Below are 19,381 nucleotides of genomic sequence, written 5' to 3'. Positions count from 1 at the left end.
AAGTGGTAAACTACCACCAATGTTTGTGAGTCTGGATAGCCTCATGCAGGGTATCAAGGAGCAGCACATACGATTGGGGTTTGGACCGTGCCAAGGACAAGGGATCTGCTGTGCAGGTAGGCGAAGATGATATAACCTACCATGCTTCTTGTGGCTGTGGTGTAGGGTAGAGGGGATGGTAGTAAAGCCAAAGACCAGGAACTTCATTAAGTAGGATGTAGCACTATTACCTTTGTCGCAATAGTTTATCTAATCTGTACTCTTGGTTGAGCACTGAGGCTGTGCTGCTCTTGCCAGTTGGGCTTAAGGGTTGGTCTCCAGCCTTTGGGGCAGGGCTTGAAAGCTCTTGAAGGCTCCAGGACCAATATTGTTCTACCCAAGAAGTTGTTATTGCTTCCTCCCTTTCAGAGTTCATCTCTCCCCGTCACAGCTGTTCTGATGTTAATGAATACTTTTGAGAGCTCAGCTTTTCTGCTAAGTGATAAGGTTTTTTCTATTAGTCCACTAGGAGAGTTATTGCAATTCAAGAGCTCTGTTCTGTTTGGGTGAAAATGACTTCGAGGAATGCACTGCTATTTATCTTCCTCAATGATGGCCTTTCTGGGTGCTCAGTGTGCCCTGTTGTGTCCCATCTGCTGAACAAGGAGTTGAAGTGTAATGGGAACACAGCCCAAGGCCACAACTGAGTGGTATTTGGAGGGGAGCTGGCATGAACTTCAGAGAGTCATGGAGAGGTGAAAGAAGTAAATGGAAATCTCTAAGAGGACAAGAGCAGAAGAGAGAGAAAAAATGGGTTTATAGGAAAAGCTTTAAGCTGGTCAGTTCAAATGGGTTTTTTTAAATTCGATTTCTAGAGGAGCAAGCCCTGTGTAGCAAACAGAAATGGTGTCCATCAGCAAGAACACTCGCGTCACAATAGCATATTGCCTAAGAAAATGCAATCAGCCCTCCTCCACTAAGTGCACCCGGGCATCCTGGTATGCAGCTGTTGTAGTGCATGCACTCTGATTTTCCTGCAGGTGAGGTGTGCTGCTTTCCTAGCTGTGTGGCTTTGCAGCTTTGCTAAAGAGGAAATCTGTGGTTGCTGCAGTGCTGAGTAATTCCTAAATCCCTTGATGTAAGCTGCCCTGTATTCATGTGGCTACAGAGGATCTAGTTTGTATTTTTAAGATACCAGTGTGGGTGATGCAGCCACATCCTCTTTTAAGTTGTGCAGGAAGGCAGCAATTACTCCCGTGGATTTCAACCCAAAGTGTGACAGTGCTTTGTGCAAGTGGGGTTTTGCTGGTGTCACACCCAGGCTGCCAGCATCCAACCTGCTCCCCATCCCATAGAATCAAACATAGCTTCATGGAATATCCCAAGCTGGAAGGGACCCATAGGATCACTGAGTCCAACTCTTGACTGATGTCCTTCCTCAGCCATGCTCATTCCTAGTTAATACTTGCTAAACTAAATGCAAGCTGGTTTTATTTGCATCACCTTGCCTTTTTTCCCCCTCTAAAGTGGGGTCAAAAGCAGTATCAACAGAAGCTGCATGATAAAATCCAGACACCCTGGCTGTGGACAATTTTATTTAATTAGTTTGTAGGAGTGCTATTTGTCAGTATTAATCTACCATTGTCATCAGAAGACATTTGTGCAAACTTCTGCAAGTACCTGGCCATGTGTAATATGCCACACATGAATAAATGCCACTGTAAATGTTGAGCCATTTGGGAAGGTAAATAAATTGGCTTCCTGGGCTCTGAAAGCCAAAGCTTTTATAGCAGGATGAAGAGAATTGCACGACATGGTTCCATACAGCTTATAAAATGTGTATGAAAGCCATTTTGTCCTACCCATCCTAATTATGATGTATAAATAGAATCACTCTTCAAGCATTGAGTTAGTTGGAATCTCTTTTTTTTTTCTTTTTTAAAGGCCAATGTAATCACTTATATGATGCTTTTCTCTAGGCCCTTAACAGATCTCCAAATCAAAATGTAATTATTTATAGCAATAACATGACCTTTCACTCAACTGAGAAAGAAAACATTGCACAATAGGTGACATTTGTCACGAGTGCTCAGTGCTAGTAGAAGTAATTTTAACATTTGACTACAAATTGTATTTGGGGTAAGAGTTCAACTCATGTGAAGCAAGTGTTGAGTTTACATGTATAAGAGTTTGTCAGTGAGTGAAGTTATGGAAGGAGAGCCATGCACTACCCCTGGCTGCAGATAGAAACATAAGTGCTCTTTCACACGAAATATAAATAGCAAGTGCTAAAAGAGCAGACCTGGGCCAGCAGTGCCAGCTGGGGCCGAACTCTGCCTTCCCTACATATCTTTTTCTAACAGGAGCAGAAAACTGAGATGGAGGAACAGGAGCAGACAGGAGAAGACGCATCTCAAGTACAAATCTTTTTATTATTTGACATTGAGGCTGGTAGCACATCAAAGCTGATCTTTTGGACATTGTTGTATTAGATGCCACAGACTCAGTATGCAGAATCATTAAGGCTGGGGAAAACCACTATGATCATCTACTCCAACTGTTGACCATCACCACCATGTCCACCAAACTGTGCTCGTAACTGTCACATCCATCATATGGCAGTTCTGGCTCTGGGGAGCATGGAGAGCAGGGCTATGGGACCAATAAGCACTCTCCATGCCTGGCAGCAGTGGCGATGACCACTGGAGAAGGCTGGGAGCAGTAGCTGTGTTGGCCTTTGGAGGAGTAGGTGGGACTATATGTGGCAGCACAGCAAACAACAGCCAGAGACAGAATAAATGAGTCAGTTTCCTAGCATGTTTGAATACTGTTTAAATATAAACACTGAAAATGAATATCTCTAACTGAGAAAAAAATAAAATTGGATGCAAAAATACACCAATAGTATGTTGCATATGCATATAAATACATTGTATGGTCTGCAGAGTCACTATGTCTTCCTTCCGGACCGACTTTCTACAGGCTGACACAAAAGTTGAAGTAAAAGAAAATTGAAGGGAAAGGTTTTCAAGCAAATGCGGTGTTGTTTTGGCAAGGGATTCATTTCCCAGAAAAATGAGTTGTAAAAACAATGCATAGTTTCAAAATAGACCCATTTGTGTTTTCACATCTAATCTACCCTACAATGTGAGGGGAAAGAGCAAGGGAGGAAATGGTGATGCAAAGAGGGAGCTCAAGATATTTTAATGGCATTTGAGACCAGCTCCACCACCCTTTCAAAGCCCATGCTGTTAACAGGGTCAGGAATCCTTTCCTCCAGAGGAAGGGCTTAAGAAATAACTGATGTGCTTTAACTACCAGATTTATTGCAGTGCACTGTTTCAACCTAAGCCCTGTTAGTGGGGTGGGGATGTGCTGAAAGGAGTAACTGTAGCGGGGAAGAAGACTGCCAGGTGCTCCCACCTCACAGAGGTGAAGGAAGCACTGCCTAGACCACCACTGTGAGGGTAGTCATGGCTCTGGGGGCTGATATGGAAACCCCAAAGCCCTGGACAACACTGTTAAGGGGCAGAGCATGCAGTTGGGGCCACCCCAAACCACTGGGGGTGCTGCAGCATGGTGGGAGGCAGGAATTGGTTACAAGATGGTTGATGTTGGAAGGGACCTATGGCTTCATCTGATCCAATCTTCTGCTCAAGCAGGAACATCTACAGCAGGTGGTCCAGGACAATCCAGATGGCTTTTGACTGTCTCCAGAAGGGAGACTCCACAGCAGGATTTCCAGAATGCATGAGCATGTCTTATCCTGACCCCAAATCTCCCACCAGTCTAACACAGCTGTCTCTGAGTGGCTCAGAGATCTACAGATAGAGAGCAAGCACTCTCACGAGACTTTCCCAAAAATCTCTGCTTTCTGGCTTCAATTTTTCTTTTCTTCTTTTTCCTTAGCAGACAAAAAGCTTCATAAGAGGTATCTGCTTGGTCTGGGGAATCAGTGACATGACTTCACAGCACCCGGTGAGGTAGACAAAGCTCAGAGCACCAGGGCAGTGATGTGATGACATCAAGAAGACCATGGAGGGAGCCGTGTCTGGTGCAAGGAGCATCTCTGGTCCTTTTGCAGGCACAGTCCTTCCATGGGCATCCCTTTCTCATGGTGATTCCCACAGGGACACTGAGTACCAGACTGGGATAGAGTATTTTCCGTAGGAAAAGGTGGCAGTGCTGTGCACTGCTGCGGGGGACAGTCTTGGCTTCAACCACACAGGGTGCACTGGCCTAGGACACGTTAACGCTGGAGAAGAGGGGGGTGCTGGGCGGTGCGGATGCTGTGCCATCTGCCAGGTAGCCCAGGATGCTTTTGAGTTCTCCACGTGACAAATTAGCTTTGATGTGCAGGAATGCTTCCAAGTGTCTTTTGCTGCAAAAGAGAAATGTCAGATGTCAGCTCATCTGCACCAGCCTGTAGAGCTGGGCAGTCCCCAGGTGGTACCAGCATCGAGTAATTCTACACAGGACACAGCACCTCAGGGGAGGTGTGAGGAATCCCCAAGGCAAAGGAGAAGATCAGGCATATTTATATATTCCAAGTTACTGCCTTTCTTAATAGATTCCTTTTTTGTCCAATGGCACTGAGTGGCCATGAACTGACTGCAGCCTTCACCTGCTCTGTCCTGGACAAGTTCAGATTTTTCTAAGTTCTGGTTATGGAATATCTAGGGAAAACACAGCTCAGGCTGTGTGCAAAGAGATATCCAGCTAACTGGGCACCATTTACCCTCTTGATTTTTTTATCTGACAGAAGTCAGCACTGCCCAAGGTGTATGAGCCTCACCCATGCTAATATGTGGTTACTTCATGGCTCAGTTAAAATTCCACATGTGTATCTGCAAATCTCTTTCAGCTTCTCTTACCGGATATCTGGGTATGCCGTGGCGAGTGTCGCAACTTCAATTTTAATAGCGCCTGTATCTTGAAGCCGGATTATTTCAGCCAGTTTGGGGAGTACTGAATTCAGCCAGGTTGCTTTAGACCCCTGTGGAAAAGGAAGTGGTCAAATCCTGGCACAGCCCTTCCTCCCACTTCTCCAGTCACCACCAAACCCTTCTCCTGGCACCTCAGATGAACTTGTGCTCTGGTTTCTTGCTCAGTTCCCCAAGGCATACCCCAAGGGTGCTTGGTCTCCTGCCCATGCTGAGTGCTGTTGAGACTTGCTCTGTCTCCTCTCAAACATGGGTGGGGTGATAGAGATGGGGCTTGATTTGTATTTCCTTTTCTTTTTTCTAGAGATATGGAAGGACGGAGGTGATCTCAGAAGACAGAGAGGGAAGTTGTGGCCATGCAGAAACACAGCAGTGAAAGCCAGAGCATCCTGGGAGAAGCCCTTGGCAGAAGCCCCCTGACTGCCCTTGCTAGCCCCAAAGGCACAGAAGCAAAGGGAAATCAGGCTCCATGCAAGTTGTACTGCAACCAGAGCAATGCCGTGCTTAGCTTAGCCTCCTGCCCCTACTGATACAAATCTGCAAAGGAAACAACTGATTACAAGACAAAGGAGGCTGAAATCATTGCTCTGTCTGGGAAGAGCAGGGTGGCACTTGCAAAGCTCTCTCTGCCCAAGGCTTTTCCAGAAAGTTAATCTGTGCTGGAAAGGTCAATGAGGGGCCACAAAAAGAGCATTCTCCTGTTTCTCAGTGTGCTCTACACTGACGTGGATGAGGTGAATGTTCACGTACATTGCTGGTGCAGAAGGCTTCCAGGTCGGCAGCATTCTTGGAGATGCTTTGGGCCAGGTTTTGCTGCTGCGTTGGGCTTTTCATGCTGACCTTCTTCTTCAGCAGCCTCACGATGTAATCTTTCACCAAACGGACATGGATCTTCTCAATGACGGACTGTTGGGAAGGAGAGTGGGATCATCCATCTGTCATTTGCTTGGCATTGAGGGACCTGGTTAGCGGGTGAGGTGGGAACGGGCTGATAGTTGGACTGGAAGGTCTCAGTGGTCTTTTACAACTTTAATGATTCGATGATGTATGTGGATGAAGGACAAAGACGCCTCAAGTGCTACGAAGCCTGTCCCCTCAAGCGTCCACTGCTGTTCAAACATGAGGGGCCACACTGACTGCCAACCTCCCTGCAACCTGCAAAATGACATCCTAGATACCGAGAATTTCTTTGTACTTTAATTAATGAGGTGTGGGAACTTCTGAAAGTTGCTTCCTTCTGGGAAGACTTCAATGCTTAGAAAACGTCTCCAAGTGTTAGATAAGAGGTAGCGGTACTCCAGAGAAACAGGAACTCGCCCCCCTCCTCCTGTTCCTCTCTCTAATACACAAAACTTCATAATTTTGTTTTAACTACTAAAAAGACAAAGGCAGGAAATCAAAGATTTTTTATATGGTAAGTTTCACATATACTGAAGCATGAGCATGTGGTTGTGCCTGCTTCTCTTTGACTTACATGGTAAAAAGGGTCCTTCAGCGTCCGTAACTCTGAAATATGATTGCTGGTCGTTTTAATGATCTCATTCATAATTTCATTGCTGCATTCCCACTTATTTTCTGTAAATTTCTTATAAATTGGCTGAAAAATAAAGGAAAAACTACTTAGTTTCCATGCATGTTCAGACTCTCCCCCTACAGCACTTCTCTTGGATGCAATCAACACTTTGCACTTCCCATGCATAGCTGTGCCTACACACTTTGCCTAGAGTTTGAAGACATCAGCTCAGGTTTTCTGGCAGAGCTGATGCTGAGAAGCAACCTGGCTAAGATCCCTTCTGAAGAGGGGTGTTTTTAGCAGGGAGTATCAGTGCTACCGGACTTTATTGAAGGTAGTCCAATTTTTTAGGTCAAATTCTTTCCAATGCTCATTCTAGTCCCAAATTAACTAATGGTACTCACTGATGATGCGGTGCTGAGGGACATGGCTTAGTGGGCACGGTGGGGATGGGTTGGACTTGATGATCTCAGAGGTCTTTTCCAACCTTAATGGTTCTGTGATAATTTCTATGAATGTCACCATGTTTGAGTCATGGATTTGGGTGGCCGACAGTGCAGTGCCCTCGTGTCACTGCTGCTGTCCCACCTGGTGGAACTAGTGCATGGAACAGTGAGTGTGGGCTGCGTGCATACCTTCAGCTGGGCAAAGAGCTGCTGAAGCAGGACATCCTCACTGCTGATCTCAATGTCCCTAAGGGTGCTAAGTATCCTCCCTTTGTTGTCATCCTTTTCTGCTATGTTCTTCTCTGTGTAGTCTCTGAAAGGAAATATTGCCAAGGTCAGAATAACCTGTCCCCAAAGAGAGGTTCCCAAGCTTTCCTCTGTCTACTCTGGGGCATCTTCTCTTTATCTCACTATTTCCCACTGTTGGCAGTGAAAGGAACTCTTACCTAAAATTGCAGCAGTTGTTAATATTTGCAATCAGAACAGGCCTGTAGTGTCTGTGCTTCTTGCCCTTCTCCTTGAAGTCTTCAAAAGCATCCTTGTAGCTAGAGGGGAGATGGGAAGACAGGCAGATGAGTGATGGCACCAGGACACTGGGGAAGCACTGCTGCCCTCTGGGGCCTTACCACACCTTCTCAGGAAGGCAGCCAACTCTGTCGACAGTCGGCACGACAGCTCCTCACCCAGTACAGCATTGATGTCCCTGGCTCTCATCTGGCTGTTGTAGACACTCTAGCAAACAAAGCAAAAAAAGAAGAATTGTAGGCAAAGAAAACCCATAAAACACCTGAGAAAGTGGGGAAGGAGTTTTTTTTTCTCTCCTTTTTTCCTTTTTCTGGTGTGGACTGTCCCAGCACCTGTCACACCAGTAGTATGGGTTTGGACTCTCTCATGCCACCCACTTGTGCTATGGCCCTATACATGCAACTTGGCCTTTTGTCTTCCTGCACTGACTACAGTTAGTCTCAGATCTTAAGTACAAACAAGATGCTTTTATTTTTAAATACATATCTGTATTACCTGGATAACAATTATTGCTAGTAGTTCACTCTGAAAATGTCCATTGAGTTTCTCTGGTTCTTTGTCTTCTTTCCATCTTTGGATTTCCTTTTCTAAGCATTTGCTCAGCACATTTTTGATGGTAGCCTTCAGAGAACAAAGAACAACAGCATTTACCACAAAATAGATACCACAGTTGCTGCCCTCTGCAAGGGTAGTTTTCTTTACCCAGCTACCCATTGGTTCAGCAGTTTTCATCTACCATGGCTGAGAAATAAAGGCTCTTTGTTATGAGACACCCTACCCACAGCTTCCCAGCAGCAAGGACACCCTCTCGCAACATTCCCCTACTCAGTAAAGACTGAAATATTTCAGGGGAAGAATGAGAGGCCCTGGCACTGCTGCCCAGAGAGCTGTGGATTCCCCGTTCCCAGAGGTGCTCAAAGCCAGGTTGGATGGGGCCCTGGGCAGCCAGATCTGGTGGGGGGCAAGCAGCCCATGGCAGGGGGTTGGTGCTGGATGGGCTTTAAGGTCCCTTCCAACCTAAGCTGTTCTATGATTCTATGAAGGTCATGACCCACCACCCCAATATGTCAGCACTAGGTAGGAAGGGCACAGGCAAGTATACATGCCAAAATTTCAGTTTCCCCAGAGATGTGTTACATGTAACCTGTAACACTCAGTGCTACTGAGTACTGAGTACTGAGCTCATTTTGCAATCCTTTATCATAAGCGCTCCTCATGTCTTACCAAACCTGGAGTGAATCAACGCTTCCCCTGAACGGACCCTTCTGCGTGCTTGCTGTGCAGCACAGCTGCTGTGCAATAACTGGCACCCACCTCTGCTCACTGCCCCATTTGTGCATGTCACAGCCCATCTGCAATCCATTGTGAACTGCAGCAAAACCGGCCAAAAGCGTGTAACTTCTCATTTTCCAGGAACTCCAGCCCAAAGTGCCAAAAGCATTGAGCTATGTGAGGGATGTGAAAGTTGCTCTTTGTGTCCATTAAGGAGCAAGCGATCCAAATATCGGAGCAACTGTTGTTTCCTGCAGACCGTGTGATTCTCCATCAAGGAGGCAGATTTTCCCAGACCGGACCTGTGTGCTTTGTGCTCACCCAAGTTCTGGCACGGCTGCAGAAGCCAGAAATAGGGCTGGGAGGATAACCTGCATGAGAGACTGTAAGCTCCTCCTTAGGATGATTTAGCAGACAACTGGAAAGTTACCAGCAAAGCCCTGCTATTGAACTTCTTCCCACCTCCCTAGCACCAGTTTTACAAGAACAGAGCAGTAATTTTTGGCCAGCTCCCAGGGCAAAGAGATGGGCAAGCCAGGAGGTAGTGGAAAGTTTACTCTTAAAGTCCCATCCAGTAGCAGCCCACCTACAAGGAGAAAAAAAAAACAAAAAACTTTCCTGCTTCTTCTTCTCTCTTGGAGGGTGTGTGGTTTATGGGGAGAGGTGGGAAGTAGGTACTTAGGATAAGTCAGAGCTCCTCTCTATACACAGCATGTAATGAGAAGGAAACGAGCAGATTCTCACCTCTTCACTCTCAAGGTATTTCTTTTCGAGCTCTTTGCTCAGACTTAAAGGCAAAAGGCTTCCAAGCTCAAGTTTTTCCAGCTCCTCTGCTAAAACACGATCTTTTCTCATATCTCTGGAATGAAAAAGCCAAACGATCACATTTTCCAAGACCAGCATAATTCAAGACAGCTGCTGATGCAAATTGCTAACACTCCTTGAGGATACCAGTGAGAAACCAGATGTAAATGCATCCTGTCCTTAGTATGGGCCACTGCACTGTCTTGAGGATAGGGTCCCCTGAGCAACAGTACAAATGAGTTTGGGGATACAGCCTCTCTCCATGCATACAGCAAGCTATCTAATGAAAGAATTACTTTGGGTAATCCCTGGGCAACATCCTTCATGCCCAGAATGCTCAGGTTTTCCTATTTACTGGCTACCTTCTGCTCCAGGCTAGACTCTGGCTAGAGTTCCCAGATTTTCCAAGAATGAGATGAGGGCCACAAGCAAAGCCCTATATATCTGTGTGGACATCCACTGCCTGTGTGGTCTACTGACAATTGGTTACACCCTAGCAGCCCTGAGGATGTGCCTTCAGGTTATTCTGGCTAGCACAATGTCATTGGCTCCAAAACCTAACCATGGGTTGGACTGCATCAAAGCAACACCAATCCATGAATCAAGCAAATGTGTGTTTTTTGGCAGCCAGAGAACCTGTTGGTGAAAGAGTCACTTACTTTGGGTAAATGTTGTGCACCCAAGAGAGGAGAAGGTAAATATCCTTGTCATCCAGCTGAGACTCAGCAGCTTTCTTTGCCAGAGAAGCAAAATGGTGGTGATAGAGCTCTGCATATGTGCGGAACACATCAAACTCAGGGGGATAAAGCTGTTTAATGTACTGTGCCACTACCATCAAATCTTCTTTCATTGTCTTCCCCATGTGCAGGAGGTTTTGGCCAACTGCAGAGAGGTTCTCAGTTCTAGGAGTATGACTCGTGTCTTTCATTCGAGTATCTACTGACTCCTTTACTGTGGCCATCCAAAGATCTTTCCATTTTCTAGGCCTAAATTGCATGTTTTGTTCAGGCAGATTTTCTGACATGCAGTTCTGGTCTTCTTTCTCCTGTTCTTTCAGTGCATCTACAGCCTGCTGCAGCAGTTCTGGGTTTGTTCTTGCTACAAGCACAGAGTCTTTCAAGACACTGAAGACTCTGTGTTTCAGGACATCGCAGATGGACTCGATGTCTTGCTGGGTGATGGTCAGTCCTTCCACACTTTTGCCAGACACATTCTTCTCCAGGGCAATCAGATGCTGGACAGCATCACAGAGCTTCTGCTTTTCCACGAGATCCATGACTTGTTTGACTGAGGAGAGAAGAACAGCCTTTCTTTACCCAACAGCAAAAATCTTCATTCCTGTTTTGTATAAAAACTGTGGCTTTCAAATACCATTTTTAAAATGTTCCCATTTGTATAATGTTAAGTCTTGGGCTCCTTTACCACACATAAATTCTTTCTTTATTTAAAGATTAGGTTATTCCTAGTCTCCTGGTGAGTGGGCATAATGCTAATCTGGATGCTCATCCCTGCTCTGTTACATATCAGCAGATGATCATGTGCTACCTGTGATTTTTTTTCCTGAATTTAGAATTGTGATTTTGTTGTTGTTTCTTGTTTGCTTGGGTTGCTATGCAAGGGTCTGAGAGTCTCTTAAATTTTTTAATAGCCCTGAGGATATGCTGTGAGTTTCCCAAGAAACAAAAAGAATCAGGGAGCAAAAACTGTATATATAAGTACGTAACTGTTCCTCTGAAAGGAGCTGAAGCAGAGGAATAGGCACAAAGCAACATGCCCTGGCACTAGAGCTGCCATTTGCATCTCAGTCAAAGGGCCCATTCAAGATGGTTTGTTTTCCTGCACCATGTGGTTATTTGGCTCAAGGATTGGCCATGCAGACCAATGGACTATTGGGGGTTGGGGATCAAAGCAAGGAAGTCAGAGCAAAGCAGCTAAAATGTCTGCCATGTGGATGCCCAATCTTGAAAGTAAAGTCAAGTTCCTATGGGTTTTTTAAGAGTAATTTTGGTACAGAAGTCCATTTTATGGGGTTATATATTCTAATTAAAGAAATAGCTGATTAGGGCTGATAAACTGTGCAGCACAATGCTGAAGTTGTGAGCACAGTTTAAAAATCAGCCTTATCTTTTTTTAGGTATTATATCTGTGATATTAGGGCAAAAAATTAGGGCAAAAAACGCAAAAAATCAGCATCATCTTGAAGACAACTGGGTTGGAACAAAATGTGAATTAACAAACCTAAAAATTTAAAATTTGCTAAACGTAATAAAGCAAAGAGCAAGACAGCATAACTGCACAGAGAACAAGAAAAGATGCAAAGGTTTCTGAGGGCGGCAGCAATGTTGGGGATTAAATAAAAAGCAGCCCCCAAATCTGAGTAAATACTTTACCCCAATAGCACACAACAGTCTAAAGGGATATGAAAGGAATAAATCTATCAAAACACCCTGATAAAATCTGATACTGCTAGAGAAGGAGTCTGATAACATACAGTTCTCCCAAAATGACGAAAGAAATCGCACTTTCATTTCAAGTCCGGAGCTGCCAAAGTGAAGAGGATATTTTGCTTAAGCAGGAAGAAACCTTCAGAAAGAATGAGCTGAGGGAGAAGTCCATCCAATTCATCCCCATTAATGTGACCTCAAGCAGGAAGCGAGGCTTTAGAAAAAGTATAGATGGAAAGATGTAGTTAAATAGGAAGTGCTAGAGGAAATACCATGTGGGTTTTCCAGAAATAGGCTGGATGACACATTTAGCAGGTGAGATAAATACAGTTAAGCTATCCTGTCTGAACTGCCACCAGTTGCTCGATATGGTGTAATCTGGGAAATGATGAAACTGGAAAAGTTATATCCCAAAATAAGTTCTCTTAGACACACAAGGATTTTACTGAAAACTCTGGGTGGAGAAGGCTTATGTTATTCATGAATCTCATCTCACTTAATGTTCTGCTTAGTGACTTTACACAAAAGCTGGGAGTGCCCAATCGACATCTGCTGATTACACAAAGGCATTATCGAAACTGAGGGCTGGGTGCATGATACAGGAACAACGGGATTACTTCTACAGTTGATGGGCAGAAACTCAATAGCACGAAGAATAAGGCACAAATCTAATAGAACATAAGTTGCTTAGCAACAAATAGGACTTTCTGCTGCAAGCTGGATGTGCATCATCCTGAAATAAAGGAGGAAGAGAGATGTCTGGGGAATTAATAAATTGCTGCTGTGGGATGACAGTAAAAATGCCAGGCTTGATCTCAGGATGTATCTGGTGTGGGGTTTCCTGTAAAACAGGAAAATGGTAATGTATTGTTCCAGGTATTAGTGGTAACTCAGCTGGAGTAATTTCTGCAGATATAATTGATTTATTTCAAAAGAGGGCATTGGAAATGGGGCAATGCAGAGGCGAGCTGAGCACTTACCGCTGGGCGGCCTGGGTTTCCTCATTTTCTTAAGTGCAGTCGTAAGTATCCCCTTTATTCCTTTCTTTCCCTTCTCTGGGCTCTCCCCAGCGGAGGCACAGCTCCCGTTGCTGGTGATGGAAGATGCCCGCGAGGTTCTGCAGGCTGCCTCTGGCCTTTCACTCATTTTTTCCTGGTCCTTGGACCAAACCTCGTCTCCAGAAGTACAGCTAGGGATGTGCTCAGCTACTGAGGCCAAAGGATTTTCCAGCTGACCATTTACATCACTGCAACCTGCTGTTCCATTGCGTATTCCAATGGGACCACTTTGGAAAAAAGGTAACATTTTCATCATTTTCCTTCTAACCTGTAAATTCAGAAAAAAACAAAAACAAAAAAACCAAAAAACCAAACAGTCAGGTTGTAACAGTTTGCATAAAAACTGCCACAGCACAATGTGATATACTACCATCAAAAGAAAAGCATGTCTGTAATAAGCCCTCTCTACACAGAATCATAGAATGGCTTTGGTTGGAAGGGACCTCAAGGATCATGAAAGTCATGAAATCAGGGCCACCAGCCTCCACATCTAATACTATAGCAGGCTGCCCAGGGCCCCATCCAACCTGGCCTTGAACACCTCCAGGGATGGAGCATCCACAGCCTCTCTGGGCAGCTGTTCCAGCACCTCACCACTCTCTTTGTGATGAACTTCTCCCTGATATCCAACCTAAATCTTCCCTCCTTCAACTTAAAACCATTTCCCCTTGTCCTGTCACTATCTACCCTTGTAAAGCGTTGGGCCATGAGGTAGGGTGGGACAAGTGTCCTGCAGCTGTTCAAAGCAACTTACATCCCCCTTACTTTCATATAGAATCTGGACTGATTCCAGCCTTTCCTGGGAACTGTTTTTTGCCAGTCCCTGCTCATCCAGCTGCCTATCAGCTTGTGAAAACACCCACAAAGCAGCTTGCACATCTTGAAACACAGAGTTGCAGCATGAGCCGTGGTTAAAGCAGAAAGAAATCATGGGTGGAGTGGATTTCTCGCCACATCATTAGGGACTAATTGAACCTGGGCTTAACAAAGCTGCTGGCAGCCAACAGGGTGGCTGCACGGTCCTCTCCTGGCTCAGGGGACACAGGAACATGGCAGCAGGATTGGGGTGGCTGACATTCTCCTGTCACAGTCCCACTCCACCACCAAGATCCTGAATGCTCCTGCACTACAAATCATTAACAAGGCAATCTTCAAATACCCTTGCAAGTTTATGCTGCTGTTATGTATCATGCTGATACAAACAATGGTACTCATTTCTGGGCAAACCGGTTGGAAGTACGTGGCTTTTTTTGTTTTAATTGCAATTCCTCCTTAGTCTCCCCACAGGTTGGAGCACTTTGGAGCACCACAGCAGAGGAAGCAAACAAGCGTGCATTGTTGCAATGCTCTTCTTCTCCCTGCTCTGCTGCTTGGTCACCTTCAGAGTTCATAGAGCTTCTAAAGCAAAGGCAGTACAAAGCTGAGAGCTCCTTTGGGAGGCAGAGGATGGAATGCAGGCATGCAGCTGGCTGGCTTTGCACTGAGCGTGTGCCCAGTGACCTTGGGTGCAGCACAATGCAACCCTGAGCTGCTGCTACAGCTAGGGACACCAGGTCCCTATTCCTTCCCTGTGGAAGGAAGGGAGAAAGAACTGCTGTGCTGCACTGGGGCTACTCCGCTCATGGTGCTCCATTAGAAAAAGGAAAAAAAAAAGCAGAAAATGGCTTTTTTTTTTTTTAAATTCTAGTAGGAAAAAATCTAATGGTAACAAGTAGGGACATTTCTAATCATTGTTGCTAGCCCGCATTTCTCAATACTGTGTTGGAGTTGGACTAGATGATTTAAAGGTCCCTTCCAACTCAAACAACTGTATGATTCCATGATTTAAGTTAATTCTGCCAAATTCCATCCTTCCTGTTTTTGCAAGCACAGAAGTCAACTGATCCTTATCATCCCAAACAAAGCATTTTTTGTTTGTTTGTTTGTTTCTAAAAAAATAAGCCACTTCTCCCCTCTATGTGGCCAAAGGTGACTTTCAGGTAGCAGTCACTTCTGCCTTTTGTTTCAAGGAACAACAATGGAAAAAAAAAAGGATTTCAGAATGGTTTTGCTGCTTCTTCAATAGGAAGAGGAATAAACATAATTTATCTTGAGAAATGCTGAAATAAGAATGTGCATGAAGGAGTCTGGGTGTGTTTTTTCAGCTTGAACTAATAAAAACCAAGGTAGCTAAGTATCTGAGGAAGGCTGTAAATGCAATAGCTCTTACACTTGACCAGATCGAGCACTCACCCAGACTTTATCAGTCTGGCACTTCTGCTTTGCATTTCTTTGTGCCTCTCCAGCAGTACTGCAATAAGATGAGAGGGAGTGGCCTCAAGTTGCATCAGGGGAAGTTCAGGTTGAATGGTAGGAAATATTTCTTCTCAGAATGAGTGGCAAGGCACTGGCACAGGCTGCCCAGGGGGGTGGTGGAGTCACTGTCCCTGGAGGTGTTCAAGAAGTGGAGAGATGTGGCACTGAGGGACGTGGGCAGTGGGCAGTACTGATGGTAGATGGACAGTTGGACTGGATCATCTTAGAGATCTTTTCCAACCTTAATGATTCTGCGATTCTATGATCCACTCTTGGCTGCCATGGCAGAGCAGACACACTGCAGGCTCAGCCAAGGGCTATCTGTGCATACTCCTCTCTGCTCACCGTCCTGCTCAGAACTGCAGCTGGCTCCTAATCACTTCAGCAGTCACTTCCCAAGTGATCTGTCATTACCCAAAGCAGGAAAAGAATCCATAATTGAGTTCTGAGAAATTTAATGGTTTAAGATCATGTCTCTACATTGATCCCAAGTCATCATGACTGTTAATTTTCTATTTACTAATAACTTTTACTATCATCATTATCCTCATTATTGTTATGTGGCATGAGTCTCCAGCACAACACATTCAGTGTTACAGTTTCTAACCAGAAGAGCTGCACAACCCACACAGCATCCTCAGCTATCCCACACTGAGGGCTCGTGCCACTGGGATGATGATGGTGCTGACTGCCAACGTTGCTGGACTGGGACCAGCTGGGTGATAAGCCACCATCTCCATAGATTCATAGAATTGCTTGTGTTGGAAGGGCCCCTGAAAGGTATCTAGTCCAACTCCTCTGCAATGAATGGGGACATCTACAGCTCCATCAGGTGCTCAGAGCCTTTACAGAAGCCATGTGTTTAGGATGAGCTCATTGATGAGTGGTGGCAAAGATCTACTGATTTCTCTGTTCTGAATTTTTTGTTTGACTGCTTTTTCCTGAGCTGCTGCCAGTGTAACAGGCATTTGTTTGGACTTGCTGCCCTTTTCAGCCTCCTGATCACATTCTTGTCTGGTTTTACTGGAAAGCCCCCCTCTCCTACAGAAATTATTCAGCAAAGTTTGTTTCCTGTATTTCCATCAGCCATTCTTTCTGTCCCTTCTTCCTGTGGAAGTGGAAGAGAGGACAGCCTACATGAGAATACTGCAGTGGATCAGACCATTACTCAGACCATGCAGCAATACCTAAATAAGCTGCCAAGAAACCAATGCAAAGAGCCTACTGAGTCACCAGTTCCAACCTTTGCAAATTGAGAAGCCATCCTAAGAAGTGTTTCTCTTTTTCCTACCAATTTTTGTTGTATGAATTTGTACTGAATAAATGCACTGTGAAGCTGGGAGCTGGCACTTGGTTCTGCCTGAGAGATGCAATCCATTGATGAACCAGGACAGTACCACTGGGGGTAATGGTGATGAGGGACCCTAGGAAGCAGGAAAATGGCCCAGGCATCTCATCTGGCATGAGGTGCTTTAAATTGCCTCCAAACTACCTCCTGTCCAGGGAACAACACACAGAGAGCCACACAATGCCTCTGTCATTCTTAAATGAGGGTTTGGGTTCCCTAAAGTACAGTAGCACAATTGGAAACAGTCCTGCAACCCTGTGTTGGGAGTGAAAAAATTTCAAGCAGCAAAAGATAAAATTTACACAGATATATTGGCACTGGGTAAATAGAAAAGGTAAAATGCAGTGTAATCAGCTCTTTTCACTTCTTGCTTTGGATGCAGGTAGTATCATTTTAAACTGCTGCTGCTGAAAGGCAAACTAGATGTTGCTTTCCAGGATTTTGTTTTTCTATTGCTATTCCTGCTCTAAGGCTTAGAGCTTGCCAGGTTTGCTGGTAGGGATAAACAGACCAATAAGACACATGAATTCCAGTGGCCATTCCAGAGGTCCTGGAGCAATCTCTCTTACCATTGTTTTAAGACTCTTTGGCTTTCCAGGCTTCTTTTTATAGAAAGGGCACTGAAGCTTCAGCAAATTCAAACGATTTCTCCAAAGCTCTCTGTTCCCATTTCATCATCTCCATCAGAACTGGCAAGCCACAACGTCCCATAGTGGGAGCAGGCAGTTGGATGTTTTGAAGAACAAATATTTTGAAGAAAAATTTTGAAGAATAAATATTTGCTCTTCAAAATATGAATATTTTCAGCTCTGAATGTGGACATGATGGCAAGTAACCATGGCTTCTACATCAGATCCAGCCACAGAAAGCCATATCTTTAAATTGTAGCAGTCTCAGGAAGAGGTCCTACGCTGAGACACATGAGGATCCTAACCCTGAACCAGCCCTTACCTGGGGCTGAGAAGCTGATGCAGCGCATGTGGGGTGGTTGCCCAGGGAATTTCAGGCAGATTTCTCAATGTGCTGGGGAAAGGTGGGCGCTAAGAGCAGTGGCACTTTTCTGGCTCACACTTCATAGACATTGAACGGCTTGTGTTGGATAGGCCGTTAAAGACCATCCACTCCCAATGCCCTGGCATGGGTAGGCCATCACCCATCAGCCCAGTTTGCCCAGGGCCCCATCCAACCTGTCCTTGAGCACCTCCAGGGATGGGGAACACATAGCTTTTCTGGGCAGCACTGCCAGGGCCTCACTACCTTCTGAATAGAGAATCTCCTCCAGAGATCTAACCTAAATCTCCTGTGTTTTACTTTGAAATCCTTCTGCCTTGTCCTATCAGTATATGCCCATATAAAAAGTTGGTCTCTCCCCTGTTTATATGCTCTCTTTAAGTACTGGAAGGTCACAGTGATGTCTCCTGCACAGTTACAAAGCCGTGAGCATGGCAATGCAGAAGTTTGTCAGCTCAACACCACGACCCTGGGCATGACAGCTGCCTGGGACAAAACTGTCCTGACACTGAAATCAGGCATTTCAGCACAGTTGTTTTGACTGAATCATAAATCCCTTATATTCCTGGAATCTGTGAGGAAACCACTTCCTTTTGAAAGAAACAAATGCAGGAGGGGGTGGGAAGTGCCACACTGAATCTGGATCCTGGTGCACAGTGGAGTTTGAGGATACTTTGGTGCCCAAGATCTATGTCTGGGTGTGTTAACAAGAGCCAGCGCTTACTGCCTATACCTATGCTCTGACACCTATGCAATGAGCAACAGCAGTCAGACACATCTGTCACGATGCTGTTGCCAGACATGCAGTTCTGTGGTCCCCTAGGATGCATCTGGAGCCATCGCCCTTCTGGCTGCTGCTGGAATAGCTGTTTTCTCTATTCTGGCCCTAACAAAGTAGGGCCACTTGGCCGGGGAGCCCCCCGAGCACTTTCTACCTAACTCCTCTGTCTCGAGTGCAACCAAGAGCCGTGTGCCCGCTAGTCCGGCAATCAGGCAGGAGAGGTGCGGGTCCCGCGGGAGAGGGGGGGGGGGGGGAGGGAGAGCCCCGAGCTGCGGCGAAAGGACGGACAGACAATAAGACAGACAGTCGGACAGACGGACTTACCCTGCAGCAGCTCTCGGCAGCGGCACTGGCTGCGGGGCACCGGAGCAGCCCTACTATAAGGGGAGGGCACGGAGGCGGAGACCCGACCTCCCAGGGAGCCCGCTGGTTGGGAAACTCCGCCCGCGAGGGTTCAGCCTAGAGGGAAACGAGAAATCCCCTGAATGGGGAAGAAGTTCCAGTGGGAGGACGCAGTTAGTTCGGGAAAGTGTTGGTAGCGTGTGCCCCAGCATCCTGATGGAGCGCTGAATGGGGCACAGGGGTTGTGTCTGTGATAACTGCTTGGCAATATGCTGAAGTAGTGCCAGGAAGGTTCAGGTGGAATACTAAGACAAATCTTTTCTCTGAAAGAGTGGTGAGGCGTTGGTACAGGCTGTCCAGGGAGGTGGTGGAGTCACCATCCCCGGAGGTGTTCAAGAACTGTGGAGATGTGGCACTGAGGGATGTGGTCAGTGGGCATGGCGACAGGCTGGGAGTTGGACTGGGTGATCTTAGTGGTCTTTTCCAGCCTTAATGATCCTGGAGAGCTGGGATGAAGCAGCTGCTCTGTGAGTGGGAAATCAAAATGTGGTGGTCTTGCAATGCCTGACCTCACTGCTGGATTACTGAAGAAATTTCTCTCTCCTCCTGAGAAGCAGGCA

General features: G+C 45.8%; 1 protein-coding gene across 1 annotated transcript; it reads right to left on the bottom strand.

Annotated features, from left to right (window-relative positions):
• Positions 1-2,392: 2,392 nt before the first annotated feature.
• TNFAIP2 (TNF alpha induced protein 2) lies at positions 2,393-18,839 on the bottom strand. Its single transcript, XM_048949457.1, has 12 exons — positions 18,744-18,839; positions 12,907-13,252; positions 10,142-10,769; positions 9,423-9,537; positions 7,902-8,027; positions 7,513-7,613; positions 7,328-7,426; positions 7,071-7,194; positions 6,397-6,519; positions 5,673-5,828; positions 4,854-4,975; positions 2,393-4,360 (listed from the first exon to the last, which is right to left on the bottom strand). The coding sequence occupies exons 2-12, from the start codon at positions 13,238-13,240 to the stop codon at positions 4,219-4,221; spliced, it is 2,070 nt and encodes a 689-aa protein (XP_048805414.1). The 5' UTR covers positions 13,241-13,252; positions 18,744-18,839; the 3' UTR covers positions 2,393-4,218.
• Positions 18,840-19,381: the final 542 nt, after the last annotated feature.

This window comes from Lagopus muta, chromosome 6 (assembly GCF_023343835.1).
Source record: "Lagopus muta isolate bLagMut1 chromosome 6, bLagMut1 primary, whole genome shotgun sequence".
Lineage (NCBI taxonomy): Eukaryota > Metazoa > Chordata > Aves > Galliformes > Phasianidae > Lagopus > Lagopus muta.
Note: the sequence above shows the minus strand (reverse complement) of the source record. Positions and strands in the feature narration are given on the sequence as shown.